Source organism: Lygodium microphyllum, chromosome 3 (genome assembly GCF_053477565.2).
Source record: "Lygodium microphyllum isolate KBCC chromosome 3, Lygodium_microphyllum_v1.1.10, whole genome shotgun sequence".
Lineage (NCBI taxonomy): Eukaryota > Viridiplantae > Streptophyta > Polypodiopsida > Schizaeales > Lygodiaceae > Lygodium > Lygodium microphyllum.
The window spans coordinates 62,380,111-62,406,080 of record NC_141137.1 but is presented as its reverse complement, the minus strand read 5'-3'; the positions used below and the strand labels follow the sequence as shown (position 1 = coordinate 62,406,080).

Genomic DNA, 25,970 nt, shown 5'->3' with positions numbered 1-25,970 from the left:
GGATGAAGAAATGGCTGCATTAGATGTAAATCAAACTTGGGATTTGGTGCTACTACCTAAGGGGAAGAAAGCTATAGGCTAAGTGGGTTCACAAAGTAAAACACAATGTAGATGGTAGCTTGAGTAGGTATAAGGAAAGATTGGTTGCCAAAGGTTATGCATAGACTTATGGGATTGATTATGAGGGAGACATTTACTCAAGTGGCAAAGATGGTAACTATAAGAGCTGTCATTGCAATGACTATAGCAAAAGATTGGGTTTTACAACAAACAGATGCAAAAAAAATCCATTCTTGCATGGTGACTTGTGGGAATAAGTGTACATGGAGTAGCCACAAGGTTATTAGAATATGGTTCATCCCAATTATATGTGTAGTCTACGCAAAGCCTTGTGTGGGCTAAAACATGTACCAAGAGCATGGCATGACAAGGTAGCATATTATCTTGTCTCTATTGATTTCCATGGTGGAAATGCAGATCACTCACTTTATGGCTATCAGAGTGATAGGGGTATTGTTATGATTACCTTATATGTGGATAATTTGATTAGTGGGGGTGATAATGTGCATGAGATGGAGCATGTGCAGGGACTTTTCAAGTAGAAATTTAAAATGAAAGATTTAGGGGAACTAAAGTACTCTATTGGCATTAAGGTGATACAAACATCTAAGGGAATATGGCTCTCACAAAGGCAGTATATCTTGGATATGTTGACAAAGTATAGTATGGCTGATTGTAAGCCAATCTTAGTGCCATTGTAGTAGAATGTGAAACTAAGTGTTGATGTGAATGAGATATTGAGGATCCCACAATGTATGTGAAGATGGTGGGAAGTTTGATCTTCATTACTATTAGTAGGCTAGATTGTAATTGCACAGTTGGTTTAGAGAGTCAATTTATGCAATTGCCTTGTAAGCCTCATTTTGGATAGTGTGAGATGTACCTTGCAATACATTAAGGCCACATTGGATTATGATATCTTTTATGAGGTTCACTCGATTGTGTAGTTATTTGGTTATATTGATGTAGATTGGGCAAGCAATGTATGTGACAAGAAGTCCACCAATGGCTATGTATTTTTCTTTGGGAGTGGAGCTGTGACTTGGAGTAGTAAGAAACATCCCACTATTGCATTATCAAGTACAAAGGTAGAGTACAGGGGCACTGCTATCACACACACACACACACACACACACACACACACACACACACACACACACACACACACACACACACACACACACACACACACACACACACACACACACACACACACACACACACACACACACACACACACACACACACACACACACACAAAAGGCCGCACATAATCCTTCACAACTAGATTTGGAGCAAAAAGAAAGGTAAAGAGGGCTATCCATAGTCGTGAATAGCTGTCCAAAGAAGTATCGATCCATCCCAACCCTCCATAACTCCTAAGTGATTCAAGTCAACTTGATCTCTATTTCCACCCCTTATTTAGAGTGAAGAGAGTACAATTTGTTGGAGATTTTTTGAGGCTCTTGAGTTACTATTATTGATTCAAAATTCTCTCCTATTATAGCTAAAGAATCCATAGAAGTATTGGATGGCCACACTTGGAGCTATTCTGTGTGTGTGTGTCTATTTAAAAAAAAAAAACTTATGAAAGGACATGTAAGGAGATAGAGTGTTTGGAAATATTCATAATTTAATATTTGAATATCACATACTTAGATATTTGTATTTATACTTTGTGTGTGTGCGTGCGTGCGTGCGCCTCTTTGATGTATGAAAGTAACATGTAAGAAGACATTAATACAATTTGAAGGTACAATTAATTTAATATGTAACTATGCAAAGATAACACACACACACACACACACACACACACACTCTCTCTCTCTCTCTCTCTCTCTCTCTCTCTCTCTCTCAATACGAATAGTTTAATAGAGATATTTAGTTAATTTCAAAATAGTTTGATAATAACATTTTGAAACATAGGAAGACTCTTCTATCAAAGCACTTACAATATATAATAACTTTGATCTTGCTAGCCAAATGTGAATTCCTACCGCCATCTATAATAGTTCTTGGATTATGTTGCAAACAAAGAAGAAGAGAGGACATGGAAACAAATTTACAACACAATATGGGAGCCTCAACACCATTAGAAATCCCTAATTTCTTTATCATGGCTCTAGGGACAATTTAGGATCATGGCTTGATCTAGGATCAATATAATGTGATATAAGGGCATCTTAAAAGAACCCTTAAGTGTGTTAGTTTAGTACTAGTCTAATAGGTAAGGGTTCATGGCCAACTTTTGAGGACCCTCAATCATGTTGTGTTGGCTTGGGGTTCAAGTTTTCTTATGAAGACCAACACAATCAATAAGGGAAATTGAACACAATTAGGAACTCTTTATTGGATTGTGTTGGTCTCGTGTTCAATTCATTGACTAGTGCCAAAGCAAGAGAATAAAAATAGCATTGAAATAACACCAAGCCACAATACAATATTACTTTATCATGGTAAAAAGCACTCATGGTACCAAAAACTTAAAATTTGGGTGGAGAATGGGACAAAATAAATGGTCCATTGCGTCTAGTAACCCAAGAGTCTTAATAAAGGTAAAAAAATCCTCAAAATGGACAGTAAGAGGCCAAGTGATGAAGAAATTGGGAAGGTACCTGAGAGCAAATGCAAGAGCGCCATTCCAAAAACTACAAGCCTCAAACATATTTTCCCAACCTTTTCTTGTTCCTTTATCAATGAAAAGCACCAAGGTAGTACTAGAAGAAACAAGGGTATTTCACCCAAACAATCTAACAGAGAAAGTAATGCATTGTGAATCCAATTGAAACCCTTCATTTCAACTATCTAATAAGAAGTATACATTAGCCTAAGATAGGGTACAACTTTACAAACGTTCCCATTACTATTGAATTCAAATGGGATTTGGAGTACATTGGTAGAAGAGACCGAACTACTCCCTATAAGTTTTCAAAAATGTTCACAAATGTCATCTTCCACTTGTGGATGAGAACATGCAGAAGTCAAAACCTTGTTCGAAGCCTTTTAAGATGGAGAAACTTTGAGTACTAGGCATCTTTGTGATTAGATTCTTTGTTTGGCTTTTTATGCTATTGTAGGGATGGTTGTGGTTTTTTGTTTGCTTGGATATACCCTAATTGGCTTGGGAGGGACCATTTCTTTATTTTTTGTCATTTTGATATCAAGCTACCATTCATTAGTGGGTAATGAAAAAATAGACTGATTAATGATTTCAAGTAGAATCCTTTGAGTGGTTTCATTTGACTTCATTATTATTATTTATCCTTTGTCTTTAATGTAGCAACAACATAAGATGCATGAAGACCTTTCTTAAAGAGAGGCATATTAGTAATAAATATATAACTTTGATGGAGGCACGAATATTTTTGGATTTTTTTTGAAGATAAAATACAAAATGTTATATTTTGGTATTGGTAAGAGGCATCCCCTATCCCTATTGAGATAAAAATCCACGGTCTTCTATGTAAAAAGCTAAAGCACAAAATTTAAACAAACCTCCTTCTCCATAAATCTTCTTTGCATCAAGCTTGGGTGATATCCATTTTGATGCAAGCTTTGCTTCATCCATAATTATTGTATTTTTTCCTAATAATTTGTATTTTTTAGAGAGTCCTTCCAAATTAGAGCTTAGTACATTCTTTCTTGAAGTAGCAATAATAGTTAGATTAAGAAGTCTTATGGGACTTGAAGGAATTGAGCACTCTATAAATGGCACTACACATCAATTTTCCTTAATATTCTCCACATGAAAAACACCATACAAGGCTTCAATTGCCAAATAATATTTATTGTCCTAAATAACAATCAGTAATTGCCTTTCTACCTATGGCATGGATAGGACCAAAAACATGTGGTTGTGAACACACCACGACAAGGGGTCCACTCTAGTATTTGCAAAGATCTTATCAAAGTGTGCTTATCACCATGGTGCTTTTCGAGCTCCTTTGTAATTTGGTCTCCTAGTACACTAGATAAGGGTTGCCATCAAGCAATAGAGGTTGCCATGTGGCAATAGGTTGCCACGAACTACTTGATGGTGATTCTTGAAGTCAAGAACACTAGACAAGTGTCATTACCAAGCGATAGAGGCTATCCCATGGCAATGGGTTGCCACTAATCACTTGATGGTGACCCTCAGAGTCAAGAACACTAGATGAGGGGGTGGTGACCAAAACACATCACAAAAATATCACATAGGTGGCATGAGGGTCTCCACCAAGTGAAAGAGGCTCTTGCATGGCAATGGATTGTCGTGAACCACTTGGTGGTGACCTCAAAGATGACACACATCATGATGGGTCACCAACAATGTTGTTGCTCCATGGTAATGAATTGTCAAAAACTGCTTGGTGATGACCCTGAAAGACCCCCACAAAAGTGAATCCATAGTGGGAGGACTATTAACAAACAAGGGAAGACTCTCAAGTTGCATGCATTGGTCTAGGGATTCTTTAGAAACAAAACATGGCCTTACTGGTGTGGTAAATAGGTCAAGACAAGATGGGTTTTGTAGTTGCAAAATTGCTTCTTTTAGGGGTAAACTCCCCATATTGGGGTCAAAGATACACTCCTTCTAGGGGCAACTCAATGGAGAGCATAAGGGCTCAATAGATGACTGGTTGGGAGAGAGGTAGAATAGAGTGCTAGGCAAAGGTGAGAGTAAGAAAATGAAAAAAAGTGTGTAAAGTCCAATTTAATGGCTCCATAAAATTCCCCAAAAGAGTCATTGTTGAACTAACATGAGCTCTTTCTTTGATAGATTGAACTATTGGTTGAGAGAGTGTGGATATTTCCATATGCTTGAGTTGAAGTCCCAAACAAATGTTTACCCCTTTCTTGTAAACTTTGAATGCTCGAGGGAGTTGCTCTATTGCTACTATACCATGGAAAATGCTAAATTGGATTAAGTCTAAAGCACACCATAGTAGAGTAAAATTTTTGGTTGGGGAGGGCCTAGCATGTTCTTTAAAGGGAAGCATGCCCTAGTGAGTTGCCATGGGTAACTTATGGAATCACGTAAGTGCAAGGGAGGGGTGTTTTTCAAAAAGTGAATAAGCATATATATTAGGTGTAGGCCCCCATTAAAATTTCCCTCCAATTGTAAAAATTAAAGGGGGAGGGGGAGGGAAATGAAATATAAATTATTTGTTACATTTTTAAATATTATCTTTTTGGTGTTTAAGATAATGCAATATCGTGAAACACTACTTTTGCAGTGACGCAATAGTGTATTCCCTTTAAAGTGCAACATCTAATTCTTGTGTTATTATTGTTCAAATATTTTAACCTCAACTTCTTTTTAATTTTATTGCATATCCACTCCCATGTTTGTTCAAGGTAGTCCCTGATGAAGTGACCAACCTGAATACACTTGAAACATGCATTCGAAAGGTTCCTATAGGCCACAGTTGTTTGGTGATTATCTTACCTTCTATATTTGAGATGAGGAGAAAGTTAAGCAGCTTCTTGCTTAAGTCTATTTTAATAAGGGCATGTGAAAACCATCATGGGTTGATTAGATTGGTGGGTCTTTGCCCTAATAACTTCCCTAGAGGTGAAATTAGAGACTTGACAAAAGGCCAAAGGTTTTGAGGGAGATACGTAAGCTCAACCTAGATGGAGACCTTAGTAGGCTTATCATTTCTAGGAATAAATCTAAGTATCCATTTAAAGAGTGTGAAAGGGGGAAATTTTATCATCCATTGGCCAAGTCCCAATACATTCGTTATTGAATGGAAAAACGAAGAAATTATTAGGTACATGGCTCATTTCAACAATTCGACAACCTGATGGCTCCCAATTGTTTTTTACCTGCTTCCTCATGAATTCAGTAGGTGGTTTGGGGCCATGGCAAAGGCCAACCAAAGCCTTTTTTTCACATTAACATTCCATAGTCTTAAATTAGAGGTAGGGACTATTATTGGAATGTTGACTTCATCACTTTCTTTGGATGCATACATATTTGTTGCTTTTCTAGTCAATGTTGCTCTAGCTACAATCACCTATTCATTTCCTTAGCTAGCGTTTGGTTGATTTCCAACACCGTGTGGATGCCTATGATTTTCAAGATGCTAACATTGTTGCAGCGCCCCATTGAGCATGCAGTCCAAAAGTAGGAGCTCTTTCTGCCTTTACCTAGTTTATTGAGGCAAACTTAGGGTGGGCAGTGGATGAGGTAGATCTACATCTCTTGGTTGACTTTGCAATCAAAGATACAAAGGTTACAAATGCTAAGGCTTATGAGGGGTGACAATTGGCCACTGAAGAAGAAAGAGTCACAATAATTGAAACTCTTGGTCTAGCCAACATGGGAAAGTTTGAGGTGTTAGTGGCACAACAGGATGGGAGTGGCATAATCCCTTTGTGGATAACACGTTTTCTTGAAAGCAATGAAAATCAATGGGTATTTAGTTTGTGCTCTCCTTATTCTTAGTCAACCATAGTTCTTGGTTTTCTTTTCCAAGAATGCATCTTTGCAACTAGGTCTTAGTTGATAGTTGTGACTTCCTTATGCGAGTAGGGGGCTCAAGGATATCAATTACCCCCAATAGCTCCAAGTCAATAGGGCACAAAAAAGATATGCCTCTTTCACAATACATTGGAAAGTTAGATTATAAAAAGGCACATATACACAAATACAATGCCCTATGATGTATTATAGAGAAAAATTATATTAATTTGAGTAAATGATATACAATATGTTTGTGACGACCACATATTATAAATTTTCACAGTGAGTATTCTCCAAGCAATGCAAGACTCCCCCTTTTTGTGATCAAGGTGCTGATGAGGTTTTGTGGAGGCTATGCCCTACTGCCAATGAATGCAAAGAAAATAATTCTAATAAAAAAGTAATTTGCATTGTGGATGTTTGGCCTTGGGTATGGATGTCAAGCTTTAAGGGCTAGATACTACTTATCATATGCTACTCATGAGATTGTAGCAGGGTCAATGATTATGCAATTTGATATGGGAAAACACAATTTTTATTGTGGATGAAATGCAAGGTTCCTATAGAGTCATTATCTCTAACAGTATGAACGCCACTTATACAGCTTCCAAGCTCAATGGATGAGGGTGACAAAGACCTATAAAACCAGCAGAAAACTTCTAATAGGTTGTTTGCCTTTTGTGCACCATCATCATGTCTTGTATGTATGAAGTGTCTAGTCCTTTATATTGATCATGTGACTTCTCTATTCCTTGGGTGGACTAAATCAATAAATTCCATACTACCTCACAAAGCAAGGATCATGATTATAGCTAATGTGCTATGCGTAAGAAATGAGATGGGGTTAGTTAAGAGCTAAATAGTAAGTACAAAGGCATAGAAACCAAATATGAAGTTCCTTATAGTGTGTGAGATTGTTAGCTCTATGAGCATCCTTGATGGAGGTTTTGAATTTGTCGAATGTCTTCTATGAGCATCCTTGATGGAGGTTTTGAATTTGTCGAGTGCCTTCTTGAAGGCTGGGTGATTCTCCTTGGACTAATGTGTCTGTTCACAATGCATGAACATTGTATCCAATGCCTCTCAAACTCCAGCCTTCAACATTCCTTGGTTTTCCATCATTCCTATGGTCTTTGACTGCATTACTATAGCAATTTCCATTGGTTATAATGAATGCAAGCTAAAAATTTCATGGAGTTCCTTTTACTAGCTTGCTAGTATGGAAGCCCAAAAACATTCTGGCCTTAACTCCACCTATTGAGAGTTTGCTAGTAAAACTATTTCCATTTTTGGATCTTTGAGGATCTTCCTCAATCACAACATTACCTCCATGTAGACCAATGTTTGACAAAACCCTCTCAATAGCCGTAATAGCATCATTCCTTACCTTTTGGAGTTACGATTTCTATGCAAATCCAATGTAAAGATGCACAATTTTCTTAATTATTCTACACAAGGCATGCATGCAATGTGCACATGTGAACATGTATTAAAGGAATAGGTAGAATGGCTTGAAAGTTTGGATATTTGGTATCTATATGGCACCTTATTCCAACTAGCAATATTGCACTCCTTGGCTAGGGCCATGTAGCAAAGTAAGGACTCTTAGCAATAATGCCTTTTCACATATTATACATGCACTTTAGTATCTTTAAATATGTGGCTATGTGACACTCCATGTTATATTGTCCATATCTTTATCACTTAGTTCATTTATTTTTTGTTGAGCACTTATCACCTTAGGCTTATAAGCTCATTGAAATACCTAATACAACACGTCAAAATTTTCCATATCAACCTGAAATGCTCCCAACCACCAAATGTCTTGCTCTAATAGCACGTTGAAATGCATTGAGCCTTCCATGCCTTCATTCGCCTCGCTACACAAGTGAAGACTCCTATTCATCAAGGTGAGAGAAACCCTCTCCATTTTCTTACCCTTTATAGTTTCAAAATAATCCAACTTGATAACAAAATGGCAATCCTATTTGCTATTGAATGCTCTAGCCTATAAACCTAATTATAACTCCCTACAAAGTGCTTAGGTCAAAGAATATATTGTTCAAATTGTCATACTTTAGCACTCTCTTCTTTCCAAGATAGCTCTCTCTATGATGTGGAAGGATTCATCAAGGACTTTCAAGACTTTTTGGTTGATGCAATGTCTTGTTTGTTGAACTATATATGGCTTTGGGTTTCTTCTTCAAAATCTCTTGCATAACTTGAAAGAGTTGGTTGTCTATTGATCCCCACTTTACCTAGGGTGCCTTAGATATCCTCTTTGTCTAGGCAAAACCTTTGCAATAACTTTTCAGCACATTGTAGCTTGGCTTTCCTAAATCCCTTCTCAACCAACATGTTCCTTATAGATTTGGGGGAAATGATGTTGTTATAGGCTTGTGTGCTCTCTCCATTGCTTTGTTTGGATGGAAAAGGGTCATGTTAGTTACAACGACAACAACAACAATGACATACATGTAAGCATGGATTCATAATGCATTCACATAATGAGCACTTCTTTAAACTTGATGCTCTTGAAACACAAGAGAAGAACACAACTATTCAAGGCGAGTGACTAACTATTACCATATTGCTATTATTCTTCTCTTGCAACATCCACTTTTAGGCTTAAGAATCTCAATATTCTTCAAACTTCTCTACCTTTCATGCAACTCTTTCATTGTTTGCTTTCGTTTGGCTACACATAGTTATGTTTTGAGACTCCTTATTTTTCCTTGACTCCCCTCTAATAGTTTCCTCATTACATCTCTTTCCTAGCATAACCACTTGTTCTCCTTCTTGAACATGTTTGAATAGCCTACTAGATTCTATGTATAAGCTAGAGGCCCTCGACGACCATCTCTAACAAACCTTAGCACAATGAGGAACATGAAGAGAATGGAGGGGTGCTTCTTATTGTAGGATCCATAGGATACAACTTGAAATCAGTTCATAGATCGAAATTCTTTCTTGATCTCAGTGATTCCATTGCACTTGGTGTGTTTCTTTTACAAATAGATTCATACTCATCTTCCAAATCGATATGGAGATAGTATTAAACGTCATTTATGGTCATCCATACTTGCAATATAGTTACCAAGAAGTGATCCATGCTTGTAATACAGATGTGGTTTAGAGTCCCTCAAAATGAAAATTTGAAAATGAAGAGGGAAGATTTTGAGAGAGTCATTGAAGGAGAGATTCTAAGTGGTGGTGAGGCATTGAAGGTGACAAATGCATGCTTTGTCATCAATAATAGACAACAAAGGTACTAAGATACAAAAGGGAAAAAAATTCCGTGGATTACAATCCAAACAATATTATTTAAAAATTACATTACATTTTCTCTCTCCTCAATTTCTCACAAGGCCAAAAAGTGACATCAAATCTCCCCTAATAAGTTACTTTCCTAGACTGAATTCACCTATAATTATGCTAGTCATATTTCTACTATGTAAACTCCATTCTTTGGTCACGTGAATCCAATCACTTATTGTCTTCAATCACCACAATCCATGAGAATTCACCCAGTATTCCATGCCTTTGTCTTGAAGCCTCACCATATATCCTCAATAAGAGGGAGGAACTTACAACAACCACCACCACCTGTTGAAATCAAAGGTCATCTAGAGTACAAAGTTGAGACTATCCTTGATTTTAGAATTTCTTGTAGAAGGCTTGAATACCTTGTTCATTGGAAGGGTTATGATTCTAGTGAGGAAACGTGGAAACCAACTTCTCACCTTGATCGAGCATCTACTAAAGTAAAGAAGTTTCATCAACAACATCCATTGAAGCCAAGAGACTTACCAAGAAAGCCCACCGCTCCTTGTGGAACTCATCGCTAAGGGAGGGGATAATATCATGGATGCCAAGAAACCTAGCATATTCTAGAAATGTACAAGACTCTAAGAAGGTTCTAGAGGATTTTTTGGAAGATTGTAGAAGAGAGCTTGCATTAGCACATCATCATTGCTTATGTCATAGCTTATGTTAGTGATGCAATGTCATCAATGATGTCATCATCTAGAAGCTTCCCCTTAACCTCCTCTCTTAACCTCATTCCTTAACCTCCTCAACTCTAGTATAAATAGGGGTCTTGGACTACAAGTGCTTTAGTCTTGCCGACCTCAGTTCTAATTGAAGTTATGTATCTCCAATTCTTGTCATCTTATATTTGATCCAGTCTTGTGTCAATATCTTCTCTTGTATCAAGGATCTAGCCTTGTTGTAAACACCCAATAGGATGATCATGGAATCAGATAACTCACAAATTCAACCTCGATCAAAAGAAAAAGGAACGAGTAGCATCAATTTTATAAAAGAAGAAGGATAATTGGCATATATCCACTCTAATAGATGTTGATGGAGCATGGAAGTGTCTTGTTAGTCGCAGAGGCAATTTGGCTATGAAGATAATGAAGTGATTAGAGCTTTAGAAGCAATTGAAGGGTTTCTTAGCCAAGATTAAGTAGAAGTGGAAAAATCTCTACCTGCAGGCTTCCGAGAAGATGTAGAGAAGGAGAGTAAATGTTTGGGAGGCTATGTCAAATAAGCAATTGAACTTTATGTTGTGTGGCGTTGTGACCAGGAAGCTGTTGACTAAAGACAGTTAAAAAGTTCATGAGGATCAATGCAAGATGTCCAATGTGTGTGTAGTAGATGAAGGCAATCACACATCTCTAATGGAATAGTTGAGATGCAAGGAGTATATGGAATTAGCCAAGTTTCAAGCGGTTAGTCTATATGACTCCATCAAGATGTGGATGCCACTTTTTGGTTACAAAGGCTCAAGGGATGATGAGAGCAAAAAACTACGGAATATTGTTAGAGTTGTACTTAGGAACAAAGTCCTCTTGAAGACAGAGGAAAAAACTACCATTGACATTATAAAGCTGAAAGCCTAGCCTTCTTTAAGGGCCTAAGGAATGCCAAACTTGTTTTTCTAGAATTGCTTACAAGCACTTATGTAAGTGTTGAGGGGCGTTTTTGGCATAAGCCTATCCATCCTACTTTGATGTAAATACCATCTAGAATTGCTGACAAGCACTTGTTTAAGTGCTGAGGGGCATTTTTGGCATAAGCCTATCCATCCTACTTTGACATAAATATTGTATTGATGCAAGATTTATCGATAACACATTAAAAGAAATCATTTTTTTGGACATAATGCAATATGTTTTTAAGGTACAGAGACCCCCCTCTCCTACAGGTGAGGCAAGTACACCCGAATCGTCTCTAGGAATAGACCAGAGGGGGACCGCGTATGCACAATGCTAGTATAACGAGCTCACCCTTGGTTGTCACAATACATTATAGATTATAGATTATAGATAATAGATTATAGATTATAGATAGATATGGATCATAGATTATAGATAGATTATGTATAGTGAAATCTTCGACATTTCGTTTGTTATTTGATCTTCTAATAACTCTACAGGTAGGCGATAAGGTTGGCAGTCTCTTCTGTACAGATTCTCTCCCTCATCAGTCGCGACAGTAGCTCTTCCTGGCTATGGCGATGGTGGGCGCTGCTGTAAGGGGTGTCTCGACGTCTCTATTGCAGCAGCCTCAACAGCATCAGGACGACAGTCTTGTCTGGAAGAGCTCGTGGCTGGTCTTCCCTCGGTCCTCGTCATCCTCCTTTTCTTCCTCCGGTAGAGTTCTCTCTGCGGGGGCTGCCAGCAGCAGCAAGAATGGCGCCGGTGTAGTCTACCTACCCCCTCTCAGGGCTGTCTCTGCAGCGTCCTCTGCCCTCCAGCAACAGCAAGACGGTGGATTTGCTGAAGCAGCACAGGAGGTATTTTTAGGGTTTTCTCATACAGCTCATAAGCTTTTTATACATATGTTCGTACTGTGTTAATTATTTGCATACTCTGTTTGGGATACCTCCCTGTAGTTTGCATGCCTTTGATGCATTATTCCTGAAGGGAAACGAGTGATGTTGAGATTTTATTAAGAGCTCTGGAAGAGAATAGGTCCATAGGTTTTTGTATGATTCCTGGAGAGGAGGAGTGATGAATGAGGTTTTATCAGGAGCTCTAGAAGGTATTAGGTGCATAGGTCTTTGGATGATGCAGTTTTTGTTGTGCTATGTCATCGATTGTGCTGACTCCATTGTGGGGCCTCATTTTGTGATCTGTATTTATCTGCTGCATTGTCTCTGAGGAAAAGGAGTGATGGATGCAGTGATGTTTTCACCCTTTACACTAATGTGCCCTTTCTAATACTATTCTATTTGTGTAAGTCTCTGATCATCAAGCGTGAAGCAGATTTTGGGGATATATCTTCTATTGACCTATACGTCTCATCATATGTTGAAAAAGAATTTGAACTAAAGCAGAGTTCAGGATAAATCTTATGTCGAACCACACATCCCTTTGTACATTGAAAAGGAATTCAAATACCATACTTTTCTCTGCAATAAAAGGTGTGGCTAATTATGTTACTCAGAAGAAACTTACAAAGAAGTACAAGTGCTCAACAGTCCAGCTGGAGCTGTCTGGAGATCAGAAATCCCTCATATATATCAGCCTCTCAAGGATTTAACCATTATATGATGATGAGGGTTATTTAAACAACGGAATGAGTTCTCTACTCATGTTCTTGCAAACTTGTATTGAGAACTATGCATTTACAAGGTATATTACCCCCTCATACCATTTTGTGAAGGCATTTTCAAAGCTTGGGCCAGCTCTATGATGAAATGAACCTATCTTTTCTCAAACCTAAGGGTAGACAGGGGATAATATGGTGTGGTGAAGGTAGGGTAATGGTGTGCACGCAATTGTTATATGGGAGCATGTGAGGCCTAGATAAAGACTTGAGTGTGGATGACAAGAATGTGGACTGAAGACTGAGTAGCAATGATAAGAATGTGGGCTAAGGCTGAGTAATAATGACGACTTTAAGGCTGAGTAATAATGATGATTTTATCGGTGTCTGTTTAAATGCAGAAAAGCAGCACCAAGACCTTCCATTTTCTGGTAGCAAATGCCAAGTTCATGCTGGATGAGGAGGAGCACTTCCAGGAACTGATGAAGGAGAGGCTGAGGCTCTTCGGGGAGCGGAAAAGGGAGCAGGACTTTTGGATTGTTGTTGAGCCCCTGTTCCTTGACCAGTTCCCAGACATCACCAAGCGACTTAAGAGACCTGCAGCTGCCCTTGTCTCTACCGATGCCCTGTGGATAACGTGAGTTCATGCTACACTCAGCAATTTCTTACCTCATTCGTATCTCCATGTGACTCTTCTGACTGTGTCAGTAGTTAAGGCTTTTGATCGTGCACAAGAAATTTTAGACAATTTCCTGTATGGGAAAAGGGGCCCATTTCCCTTGTTTTTCCCTATAGTTTTGAACGTTGAGAGGCACCCACATACCTAGCTAGATGCAGTTGGGAGCAGGGGGCCACGGGTGCCGATGAAACCAGCAGTCCCCTGCCCCCAACTGCACCTAGTTAGTTGAGTGGTCCCTCCCTTGCAGAAGCTCATGACGTTGTTATAATTCACAATGGGGGAATTATAGTGGAATTTGTCCAAAACTTCTTGTGATGGATGGCTAGCCTAATCATTCTTTTTGTATGAACTATTGGTTACTTCAAATTGTTTCGGGGAGTTTGATAGGCTCTTTGGGAATGCATTTCTTTCAGGTTCATGAAATTGCGGCTTGATCGCGTATTGAGAGGTGAAATCCAAGCAGATTCAGTTGCTGAGGCTCTGAAATCAAATTCCGCTGACTTGAATTTTGAGAAGCCTGATAGCTGGACTGCACCTTACTCAAAGTATGCTAGTGGCTGGTGGACACCCTTTTTGCCACCTTCAAATGAGGCGTAGAGTAACTGTGGAGTACATAGCTTAAATTCACTTCATTTTCCCCTTACCAAGCATAGCACCTTCACAAACAAAGCCCCTGTTAGATCTGCCATAGATGTACTAGGGAATTGAGTCAATTAATTCCTTTCTATCATAGGAATTTCTCCCTTTCTGGTTTATCATTAACTTCAACTTGAGAGAATGTCTTTGGAACTAAGCACGAAGGTCATATTTGTTTTTTTTACTGGAGAGCATGCGCTTGTGTATCTGAGGGTTATTAATGCAGCTTCCATGCATGAGAGGGGGGGGGGGGGGGGGATGATTAATAATTGCAAGGCCTTATTAGCTTGCCAACTGCAAGCTCTTAAAGGCAGTGTGCATTTTTATGTCTTCTTAACTTACGAAAGATAAAAAATGTTATTAATCTTGTCTCTCAACATATCTAAGAGTGCAATTATGAGGCTCTTGGCATGCATTGTGTGTGTGTGTGTGTGTGTGTGTGTGTGACACATTACTGGAGAAGACCTTAAAAGTAAATGCATTACTGTAAACGTAGTTATATAAAACTCAGAGTGAAACACGTTATGACGGTGGATGTGGTTGTGAACGATCAAAGTGAAATTTGTTGTCACAGGGAATGCGCCTTGAGCAGTGATGCATGGAGCAGTGCATGCGGTTGAATTCACTAGCGACTGCTGAAGACAGTGAATGTAGTTGAATGCGATAGTGAATTCTCATCAAGCCGAATGGGTAGGCGAAGAATGAATGCAGTGAATCACAGTCATGTTACACATGCACGTCACTGTATTCTGGAGAAGGAGAAGGCGTTTCATCTGACTCTGGGGATGTCATAAAGTTGGAAGGTGGAGGAATGGCTTCGTAAGGTTGATTGCTGATGAAAATAACGTTCATACAGGTGAGCTCACTGGCTCCGAGCCACGGCTGTTGCCGCTTGGCCCACCACCCAACGTTGCCCACCGCCCATATCCCATGGCACCCTAACGTTTGCAGCTCCGGCTCGGCAGTCGAACCCACCTTGTTGCCGGTGCTCCTCGCTCTTGCTCTGTCTCGCGTCAGGTGGCACCTGTACGCACATGCAACTCACACACGCATGTACGCGTTGCAGCGTCTCCACCACCACGAGCTCCAAATATTTTGCATATTGACTCGTAGAGGCATGCCCAAGAACGGCCTGGTATGGAAATCGTGGATTTCATTGGAGTTATCGACAATGACGCATGCAGCCCATGCGCATGAACAAAGCAACGGTGACGGCCTCATCTCCACCCATAACATGGATACCCTCGTGCCCTCTAGGGTAAAGGGGCCAATAAAGTAGCGCCTTCCAAAAGGAAAACACACCCCACCCCAATTTAGTGACAATTTTACAAGAAAGATTTGGCTTTTTTAGTCACTTAGTATTATATTACGATTCTTTTAGAATTACATATGAGCCTAACCTAAGTTAAACAATTGAGCCATGTAAAAACTTTTATATTTTAGATTTTGTAAAACCTTAAAGCAATGCATCATGGAGTGTCACTCTATTGGCTCTTCATTGCCTCTCTTTTATGAACTTCTCATTTGTAACTAAGGCCATTTGATAAAAATATCAAAATATTCTAATATCTTTTCTTTGAGTTCTATATAATATAAATAGTTTGGCTATTAAAAAACATTTATGCAACTCACTTGGAAAAAAAATTTGTAATGGAGGATTGTTAGATAACACATCTTTTGGCCCCTTTACCTTATTGGACTACTAGAATAATAGAAACAGAGAAACTCACATGCCACCATTTTAGGTGAATTATTTCAATTAAGGATATGTGAAGGTACTTGTTGAAATTTAGTGTGGGTATCCTTTTTGGGAGGTTGCACATAGCAAAACGAAAGGAATCTAGGCACATAGCAAATTGTATGTGGAAACATGTAGATGTTGTGAAAATATGTATTTGGAGAGCTTATTGTCTTATTCGAGAAAGATGCAATCATGCAGTCAAACGGTTACCTCAGCTACCCCTTGTGATGCACTTGCGCTCGATACTCACTCAACACGGCACAAAAAGGTAACATGATATGTGAGAGCAAGTTATACTCCTGTATTATTCAATCAAAGAAACAATACAACATAGGCACATCCAAAGACTATACTCTCATGATGCCACACATAAGAGGGTTCACCACTAGGTATAGAAAATCACACGTAGAGTGGAAACCAAGTAGGGCTCAGAGTTACTACTACTTCTCATATAGGTGTTTTCGGTGATAACGCCATGGTATAGCTACAAAGCCCTTACACTCATCCCCTCTTGTTAGATTGTTGTCCTCAACAATCTAAGGGGAGCGTTTATTTTGACTCATCTAAGGTCTTAACACAACTTTTGCTAATAAGTTGGCCAGTGTCTGTTGGTTTAGGGTTTGATGAGACATTTGTGGGGTCTTAACATAGTCTATGCTATTAGACTGGTTAGTGTTTGCCGCATTAGGACTTCGGGGTCTTATTATAGACTTTTTTAGTAAGTTGGTCAATGCTTGTCCATCTAGACTTGGTGAGAGCTCTTTGGGTTACCATGCGAGTCCACCCTCGACTAAAGTACATTCGAGGAGTGGAGACGTTATTGGGCCTATGATTGGGGACTGTTTGTTTGTGAAGGTTCAAGAGGTGTTGGAATGATTGGTGGGATTCTCCTTGAGCCAAATGGCAAAGGCGTCTTTGCCACATTCATGCACCTCCACTTCCGAAATCCAAGTGGCTTCCTTGAGAGGATGCCCACTCCACTTTGTGAGATACTCCGGGTATCGTTTTTGTTCCCGATGTCGGAGGAATGCTTCTACTTTGAAGAGGCCGTTAGAATGGGGCATTGGTACGTGCCGCCCCCATTGGTTGTTGGGATAGAACCTGCGCAGAAGACGAGCATGAAAAGCATTATGAGCACATATACTTTCTGGCAGGTCGAGTTTGTAGGTGACTTCATTCAGCACTTGAGTGATGCTGTAGGGTCCATAGTAGCAATGATTGAACTTGGGACTCATATTCTTTGGAAGTGACATATTCTTAGAGCTGACTAGGACCATATCGCCTTTAGTGAAGAGTATGGTCTTTCTCTTTTTGTTGGCTTGCTCTATCATGGTGATTGTGCTTTGTTCAAGGCTCTACAAGAATTCCTATGTATCTTGATCTTTATCTTTGGCCGTTCCAGATGCTAAGGCAAGGGGTGTGATGACTTTTCCTGTGGCTAATTCAAAGGGTGTGTAACCTGTGGCGGAGTGGATGGAATTGTTGTAGTGGAATTCTAGCACATTGAGATGCAAAGCCCATTCCTTTTGGTCCACTTGAGCGTAACTCTTGAGATAATCTTCAATGCCTTGGTTGACTCTTTCTATTTGCTCATCTGTTTAGGGTGGAAGGATGATGAGAATCGCAACTATGTTTCCAGGGACTTGAAGTGTTCCTTCCACATGTCACTCATGAATTTTCCATCTCTATCTGACACTATGGCTAAGGGTAGGCCATGTAGCTTGAATACATGTGTAAACAAGAGGTGGGCTACATCTTTGGCATTCAGTGGTGGTTTGGCAAGGATGAAGTGGGCTTGCTTGGAGAAATAGTCCACCACTTCAAAAATGATGGTGTATCCATGGGATTTGTGGAACTCCATGATGAAATCCATGCTAATTACATCCCATGGGCGGTTAGGTATTGGTATAGGTTGAAGCAGGCCGTGGCTGGCTTAGAGCGTGGTGCCTTGACAAGTTGGCAAGTAGGACATGTCTTGATGTAGTTAATCACTACTTCTTTCATGTTGGGCCAAAAGAACTACTTCCTACCGACCTCCAGTGTCTTACTTTGTCCTTTGTGTCCTAGTTTTCCATCATGTATTTTATGTAAGATGAGTTTCTTTAGCTCCACATTGTTGGGGATATACAATCTCTTTCGTACAAATAGAATTCCCTCCTCGAGGGTATACATTCCATGTAGTGTCTTGTCAGTTTCCACATCTTGTATAATTTTGTGCATGTCTTGGTCCTGTTCCAAGGCTTACTTCACTAATTCCATGAAGTTGCTATTGACCACACTAATGGCTTTCAAATCAGCTTTACGGCTCAAGGCATCGACTATCTTGTTGGTGGAGCTTGGCTTGTGTTTTATCTCCAAATCAAATTCAGCTAGGAAGTCTAGCCAACGAGCTTGTTTGGTTGAAAGCTTGGGTTGGGATTGGAAGTATTTGAGGGATTGGAAGTATTTGAGCTTGTTTGGTTGAAAGCTTGGGTTGGGATTGGAAGTATTTGAGGGAGATGTTGTTAGTGAAGACTACTATGTATTTGTCTTGAACATAATGCTTCCATTTTTTGAGGCAATGGATGACTGTAAGCATTTTCTTTTCATGTGTGCTCCACTTGTTTTCGACATTTGTGAACTTCTTGGATTCATAAGCTATGGGGTGGCCTTCTTGCACTAGTACGTCTCCAATGCCATAGTCGAATGCATTTGTGGATATCTCAAAGGGTTTGGTGAAGTTGGGATTTTCAAGACAAGGGTTTGACTCATGCATTTTTTCATTTGTTCAAAAGCATCCTATTGCTCGCTAGCCGATGTAAAAGTGTTGTCTTCTTTGGTGAGGTGGAATAGGGGTGTGGTGATGAGACTGCAATCCTTGATGAACCTTTTGCAAAATAGTATGAACTCGAGGATCTACCGCACTTCCCTTACAGTCTTCAATACATGCCATTTTTGGACAGCTTCTACTTTCTTGGGGTCCACTTTAATACTAGCTGCTCCTACAATGAAGCCTAGAAATTCTAACTCTCTAACTGCAAACTCACATTTTTTTGGTTTGGCATATAGTTTATGTTGCCGCAGCTTCTCAAAAACTAAGCGTAGGTGTTGTTTGTGTTCTTCTAGGATTTTGCTTTAAACTAGTAGATCATCAATATAGATAATGACAAATACATCTAACTCAGGTCTAAAGACTCCATCCATGAGGCCACAAAATGTGCATGGGCTATCGCTTAGCCCGAACCCTAAGACCAACCATTCAAAACTACCATATTTGGTGCGAAAAGCTGTTCGTGGGATATCGTCTTCTGCTATGTGAATTTGACGTGAGGTGTCTATGCGGCTAAAGTACTTGGCTCCGTATAGCCTATCTAAGAGGTCCTCCACTAAGGGCATGGGATATTTGTTTTTGATAGTGATTTTATTAAGGGCCCTATAATCTACACATAGTCCAAGCCTCCCATCCTTCTTCTTAACAAACAACACTAGGGCACCAATTTGCTAGGGCGGATGAAACCTTGTTCATCTAATTCATGCAGCTGTTTCTTCAATTCCATGAGTTCTATGTGATTCATGCGATAAGGGGCTTTGGCCGATGGGGTGGGGCGGGGCGGATCCTGGAATGAGCTCGATTTTGTGATCCACATCCCTTCTAGGTGATAGACCCTTGGGTAGTTCTGCTGCCGGCATTACATCTTTGAACTTCTCAAGTATTTTTGCCACTTTTGTATTGCTAGTTTGGGGTTTGGGCTTCTTGGTGATCTCTTGCTCAATGGGTCGAATCATACATAGATAGACCATGTCTCCTTGCTTAACGCATTTCTCCACTTGCTTGGTACTACATGTCATGATGCATGGCCTAATAGGGTTCACTTGACACATGTTGCTTGGGTTGGCACTCCTGATTGGTTTGGGCTGACTTCATTGCTTGGCAAGCAACTCCAGACTTGTTCTCCTTCATTTGCACTTTCATTGGTGTCCTGCTTGGTAACTGCATTCTTTCACAGGATACTCTGACGCCTTCTCCTTGCATATCTAGCATCATCTCATTCACTCCCTTTCCAAACATTGCAATGACATATTTATCATAGAATTCCAAGCCTAGGATAACTTCAAAATCATCCCCATGGGGATTACTAAGAAGTTATAAGGGAGAGATTAAAAGGTCACCTAGGAAGGCCTCGCAAGTAGAGACCAAATCACTCCTAACCAACCTATGCGAGTGCTACTTGAATGCTTGGAACTTGAGTTGAGAGTTAGGGAAAACAATTTGTAGAACCATTCCTTGTTGGGTAAAACTAATATCTAAAGCAAAAAAGGATTAAGACTTCAAATCAACCAAGCTAATTGGAAAGTTATTGAGCATGGTGATGTATGTTTTGGAGCTTTGATATTATTGTCAAGTTGTAAATGTTGCACGTCATAGGCATGGAAATTAACCAAAAAGTTAAATATGCACTCCTATCACATAAAACAACATTACTCCTATCATGTTGTAAGGCACGTGGGTGATTCCATGACGGGTAATTTCGTAAAATACATATTTAAATTAATGGACGTTTATGAGTTTAGAGTGCACTCTTATTAAATTAAGGTTAGGACAAAGTTCCAACCTATTTATTTATTTTGTAGCTGAAGACTACTAGGTATTCACTTTTGTCAGTTTAATTTTATTATTTTCTAACAATTGTGAATGCTTAAGTTGATGTGTAGAGTAGGCAGCGGTGGCGTTGGGAAGCACTGGGCAATAGCGTGTATTCAAATTACCTAGAAGAAATTATCATTTTTGATGGGTGCGCACCTTATTATTAAAGGCGTGGCACTAATATTTATTTAGGCGCTCTTATTTATTGAAGCACTTGTCAAATATTTATTATTTTGTATGCGCATAGACACACGATTTAAATATTTCATTATTGGACATTGTATTTGGGCACAACCCGACTTTTGGGATGTCCAACCGCTTTATTCTTTATTTGGACAAAAGCAAACACAAAAGCTAAAGCATCCTAATTGTAAAATTGGGCTATTTTTGAGCTTTGAGATGAATAAGTTTATAAATACATGCCTTGTGAAGTGCTCACACAAGACATGGGGGGAGATTGTACCCAATTTGTCTTTTTGCTTCATGTTATGCAAACTCTCTTCTTGCTTTTATGAGTTTTAGTAGAGTTCTTTGTTCTTGGGGACTTTCCAGCGCTCGCTACGCACACATCCAACATCCGATTTGCGCACCAATATATGGCCTCATAGCCTTGTTAACTAACCCTGGTTGTATCACATGCTATTTGAACTTCTTCTACGAATAAACTATTAAGAACATATGTAAGTGACCTCATTCAAAGCAGCAAGTCAGAGGGCTTGATATTGAGGGCTTCTCAAAATTCCAATTGAATGCTTGCGTTTTAAGAATGCCTTTAGAAGCTCCATTTGTTGACTCTCATCTTGGCCTCCAGCATCATAAAAAAAGTTCTTTAAAAAAAATTTAAAAGAAAATAAAGTAGATTCAGATTGTCTTTCAATAGAAGATGATGAAACTTAATGCTTGTACATGTCTTTTCTGCACTCCCACCATTCAAGGATAGTGATAGCATTGGAAGTAATCGACGTTTTCTTTCCTTATAACCCTTGAGAGTTTACTTGTATCATTATAACTTTGCTTTTGTAATATTCTTATCCTTCTTCATTTTCTCCAAAAGTGATTTTAATGAAGCATTCTTATCCTCCAAGGTTAAATTTCTTTGCATGTCCATTGCCATGTCTTGTCCTTTGTCTTTATATTGCTTCAATTCTTCTTCAAGCTTTTGCACTTTTGATTTGTTGATCTTATAGGGATTTTTGCAACACATTTAAAGAACCTTGGGATTGTAACAAAGATTAATGAGTGCTATATAATACTGATAGATAATATTAATACATATGAATATTTCCATCTAAGTGTTTGTAATAACCTAGTAGACCATTTTCACCATCCCTGACAAATGTATGCAACAAAGAAGTGGAATTGAAAGGTGGATTTAGCCTAGTGCTGGGACCATTATGATACAAAGATCGATATTTTTATTTTTCTATAAATCATATTGGGAAGTAGTTGTTGCATCTAGCCCATCCTTGCTATAAGGGGACTTTGTAATAGTATACTCTTCATCTACACGAACATGCAAATCCACCTTTCTCTTACGATTGCTTATATTCCTATGTAGTTCAAGTAGACTAGGAGAGAAAATAGAGTAGATTAAGTTTTCATGGAATAATACTGATTTGGAAGGGCCAGAGGACAAAAGAGAGTGTGAAAAATGCTTAGATACACATATAATATGGTTAAGCAAGTACCACTAGAGATGGAAAAAACCGTCTTGAGAAGAGAGGAATAAAGGTGACTTTTTGGGATCACCACCCTATCGATGTTGCAATTAGAAGGAGTAGTGGAGCATAAAGTAGGTATATAACTACTGCTATAAGGTCCCAGGTATCACATGTGTAGGTATTAAAAAATATAAGTTGATTTTGAGGGCCTTCAATACAAAAAATCTATAGAAAATGAGTATTTCAACTTGCAATATGATTGGGTGCCTTTTGAGAAAAAAATATTTTTTGTTTAAAAAAATAAAAAATTTCAAGGATAAAAATAAATTTGACTTTTTGATGGGAGGATGGACTGATGTAGAGGGCCTTTATAATGCAAAAAAGTATATAGAAAATGAGTTTTTTAACTTGCATTATGATTGGGTACCTTTAAAGAAAAAAATATTTTTTGTGAAAATGTATACAAAGTTATTTTTGAGGCAAAAATAAATATAAGTTTCTAATGTGGCACTTTTGGAAAAGTGGTGGTTCCAACTTGGAGGATGATAAGGGCTAGTTATAAGGGTGAAAAGAAAGGGAGACCTCTCTCCTTTCTAGGTAGGGTCCACCACAAAAAGTGGGTGGAGCCTAGAAATGTAGGGGGACTAGCGCACAAAAATACATGCAATGATGACCATTGAAGAGGGACTAATCCAAGATTAAAGATTCCTAATCAGCTTCTTATGAGGTCCTTTTTGAGTCCATATTCCCTTTAGTAATAGTTTGACAAAGTATTGAAGCCTTTACTCTCTCTATTGATCATAAACCCTTTGAGATTCTTAATGTTCCCCCAAATTTGTCCAAAAAGAAGAAAGTGCATGTTGTTAAAGATGTTACACACTTATATTCTATAAGAACTATGGCTTAGAGAGAGGTCTCTATGGAGGATAAAATCAAAGAGGAGGTTGAAAGTGAGGATGTGATTTGCACAAGAAAGATTGAGTCTCTTGGCCCATTTAACTATGAGAGGATGGACAAAGTATTTGGCCAAACAATTTTTAAAAATTTTCAAGATACAAATAAAGAGGATTACCTTAGAATATCCTCAGAAGAGGAGTATCTCCAAAATACAAGAGTATGTTAGAGAAGAATGATATTTAGTTTAGATTTTGCGGTTTATTATTGTTTGATGTAAGGCCTCTCTTTGTTTTTATTGACTTTTTTCAAAGCTCATTGTACCTTTATTCTCTTATTTTGGGCTTGTTTCTATACATGGAATATGTTGCTTCTCTATATATATTTATTGTTGATCCACTTCTCTTCATGGATCTATTTTCAAAGTCTAATTTAAATATTATAAGTTTTTTTTTCAAATATTTCATAGTACCATACACTCCCATATCTTTTTTATGTACATTGAAAGGTAAATTTCTTATATATACTTACTTTTGGTGTTTTCACATGTGTTGCTGACTTATGTCTACTTTATAGAGGACATTGGAGTTTGACCTACTTTGATATTTTTACTTGAGAGATCATTCTTATGAATTATCTTCAAAAATTTATCATCAATAGTTTTATCTTATTTTTAAGTTTTCTCTTGTTTTCTAAATTTGTTGCAAGTAGGTTCTTTACTATTGGCTAACAAGTTTTTATTTGTAGTGCAATTGAACTTGTTACTACCTAGTGGATGCCAAATTTGAAGACATTGGTGACCCTTAGAGACCTTTCAAGTTTCTCCTTGAAGAGGTCCCACTAAAAGCGATACACAGTTGCAAATGGAGAGTCATTTCAAATGTTTGAAGGACTATGGCTTCAAAGTTACTAAACATAAATGGGATGAATGTAAGTTTTTTATTTTTTGCTTTTAAGTTAAAAGTCTCTTGTGATTTTAACCTAGCTATTGTGTGTTCTATTTTAGTGCAAAGATCACTTTGAGTCATACATATGGTGGACAAGGGAGAGGTATATTGAGATAATTTTGGACAAGGAAATAACATCGACATACCTTGACTCCCCTCTTTCTCCTAAATCCTCCAAGGGAAAAGCCAACAGGTGCAAGCTACAAGCAAGGGTAAGGGCATGGTCAAGTCAACCATTAAAAAGACTTCCATCGCCTCTACAAAGAAAGGTATGCCCAAGCTTTCTCCTTTGAAATTTGATCTATTTCCTTTGAAGCCTCAATAGAAAAGGGTGTCCATGAAAGTTGAATTGTTTTAGCAATGAAAAAAATATTCTACTGTAAGGAAATAGTAATGATAAATGGAAGAGACGAAGAAAAAACTATACCAAAGAAGGAGAAATGTTCAAAGGAATGAGAAGTGATGATAGAAAAGCTAAAGAGTAGCCTTGTATTTATCCCTTTGTATATTTATACTACAGTTATGTTATCTTTGTAAATGTGTACTTCAAATTTGTAACCTAGATATAATGAAAATTTTGGATCTTGCTCACATGAATTCTCTGCAATACTTATGAGTGTCTATCAAAGAATACATTTGGCAACAATATTTGTGAGAAAAAATGAATTCAAAATTGTTTATATATTCATAGTTCAAAACTCAAAATACTAGGAGGCAAACACCTCATACAAAAGAAAGACCATTCAACTCTTCTTTGTATTATAGTGCCATTGATCTTGAAATTATAAAAAGGAGTTATGTTTTTTAGAAACTCCAAGGTGTCTCTTATATCATTTAGACTCCAGTTAGAAGTTATGTTAGTCTCCTTTGCTTCTTATCCAATTACTTCCCCCTCCAGTTTTAATGGAATACGATCAATATCAAAATCTAAAGAAACCCAAGTACCATATCTATGTTTGTACCCCCTAAAATCAAAACCCATAATAAGAGATTGTCAGAGTAATTGTAAGATATATCTAAAGACCGATGATATGCATTGCACTGTATAAAATCACCCTTCTAATCACATTTCCTAAATTTCCACGATAGTCCTAGAATGTTGTCCAAATCCTCCTTTGAAAACTTTTTACTTAGCGATGACTTAATCCTTTGTAAATTATTTGTTTTAAAATAGGTTGCAAAGATATATAAAGATACAAATCACAACAAGCATGTTTTTCTCAAGATCCTTCTCCAAGAATCGTGGCCATTTGAAAGTCTTTGACTATTTTGAGTTTAAAGCTCTTTATCAATATTTTATCATAGGAGTCTCCTAATTCAAGGATGCAAGGCTTGACAATGATAAATCCTCAATATGTCAATACATACCTTCTCTTTGACAGAACCATATATTGTGCACAATATAAAAAATCCTACCTTCACTAAAAAAACCTACAATTTGATTAGAATAGATAATGCCTACAAATTTTTTACAAATTGCATAGAATGTGCTATTAAGACTCTCCATTGGCTACCATTCAAAACTTATTGATGGAAAGATATCTAATACTAATAATCTATTATTTACTACATATTTTAATAGAAAAAGTATATTTGCATACAATATTCAACTCAAAACTAAACCTACAATGGCTTTGTTGAGAAAAACATTTATTTGGATGTAAGTACATCTCATTCTCCACGTAAACATATTGCACCTGAGCAAACCACCCTTGGGCT

The 25,970-nt window shown here is 38.2% G+C and overlaps 1 protein-coding gene across 1 annotated transcript; it reads left to right on the top strand.

The window, feature by feature from the left end:
- Positions 1-11,926: 11,926 nt before the first annotated feature.
- On the top strand, positions 11,927-14,632 carry EMB3143 (YCF54). Its single transcript, XM_087671655.1, has 3 exons — positions 11,927-12,314; positions 13,471-13,706; positions 14,162-14,632. Exons 1-3 carry the CDS (start codon positions 12,030-12,032, stop codon positions 14,343-14,345), a joined length of 705 nt encoding a protein of 234 aa, XP_087527781.1. The 5' UTR covers positions 11,927-12,029; the 3' UTR covers positions 14,346-14,632.
- Positions 14,633-25,970: the final 11,338 nt, after the last annotated feature.

What these genes read in the sequence shown, in the direction of transcription:
- EMB3143 (XM_087671655.1), top strand. Translation starts at nt 12,030, where the DNA reads ATGGCGATGGTGGGCGCTGCTGTAAGGGGTGTCTCGACGTCTCTATTG. An exon ending in TTGCTGAAGCAGCACAGGAG is followed by an intron (nt 12,315 to 13,470) that starts GTATTTTTAGGG and finishes GTTTAAATGCAG; the next exon opens with AAAAGCAGCACCAAGACCTT. An exon ending in ACCGATGCCCTGTGGATAAC is followed by an intron (nt 13,707 to 14,161) that starts GTGAGTTCATGC and finishes CATTTCTTTCAG; the next exon opens with GTTCATGAAATTGCGGCTTG.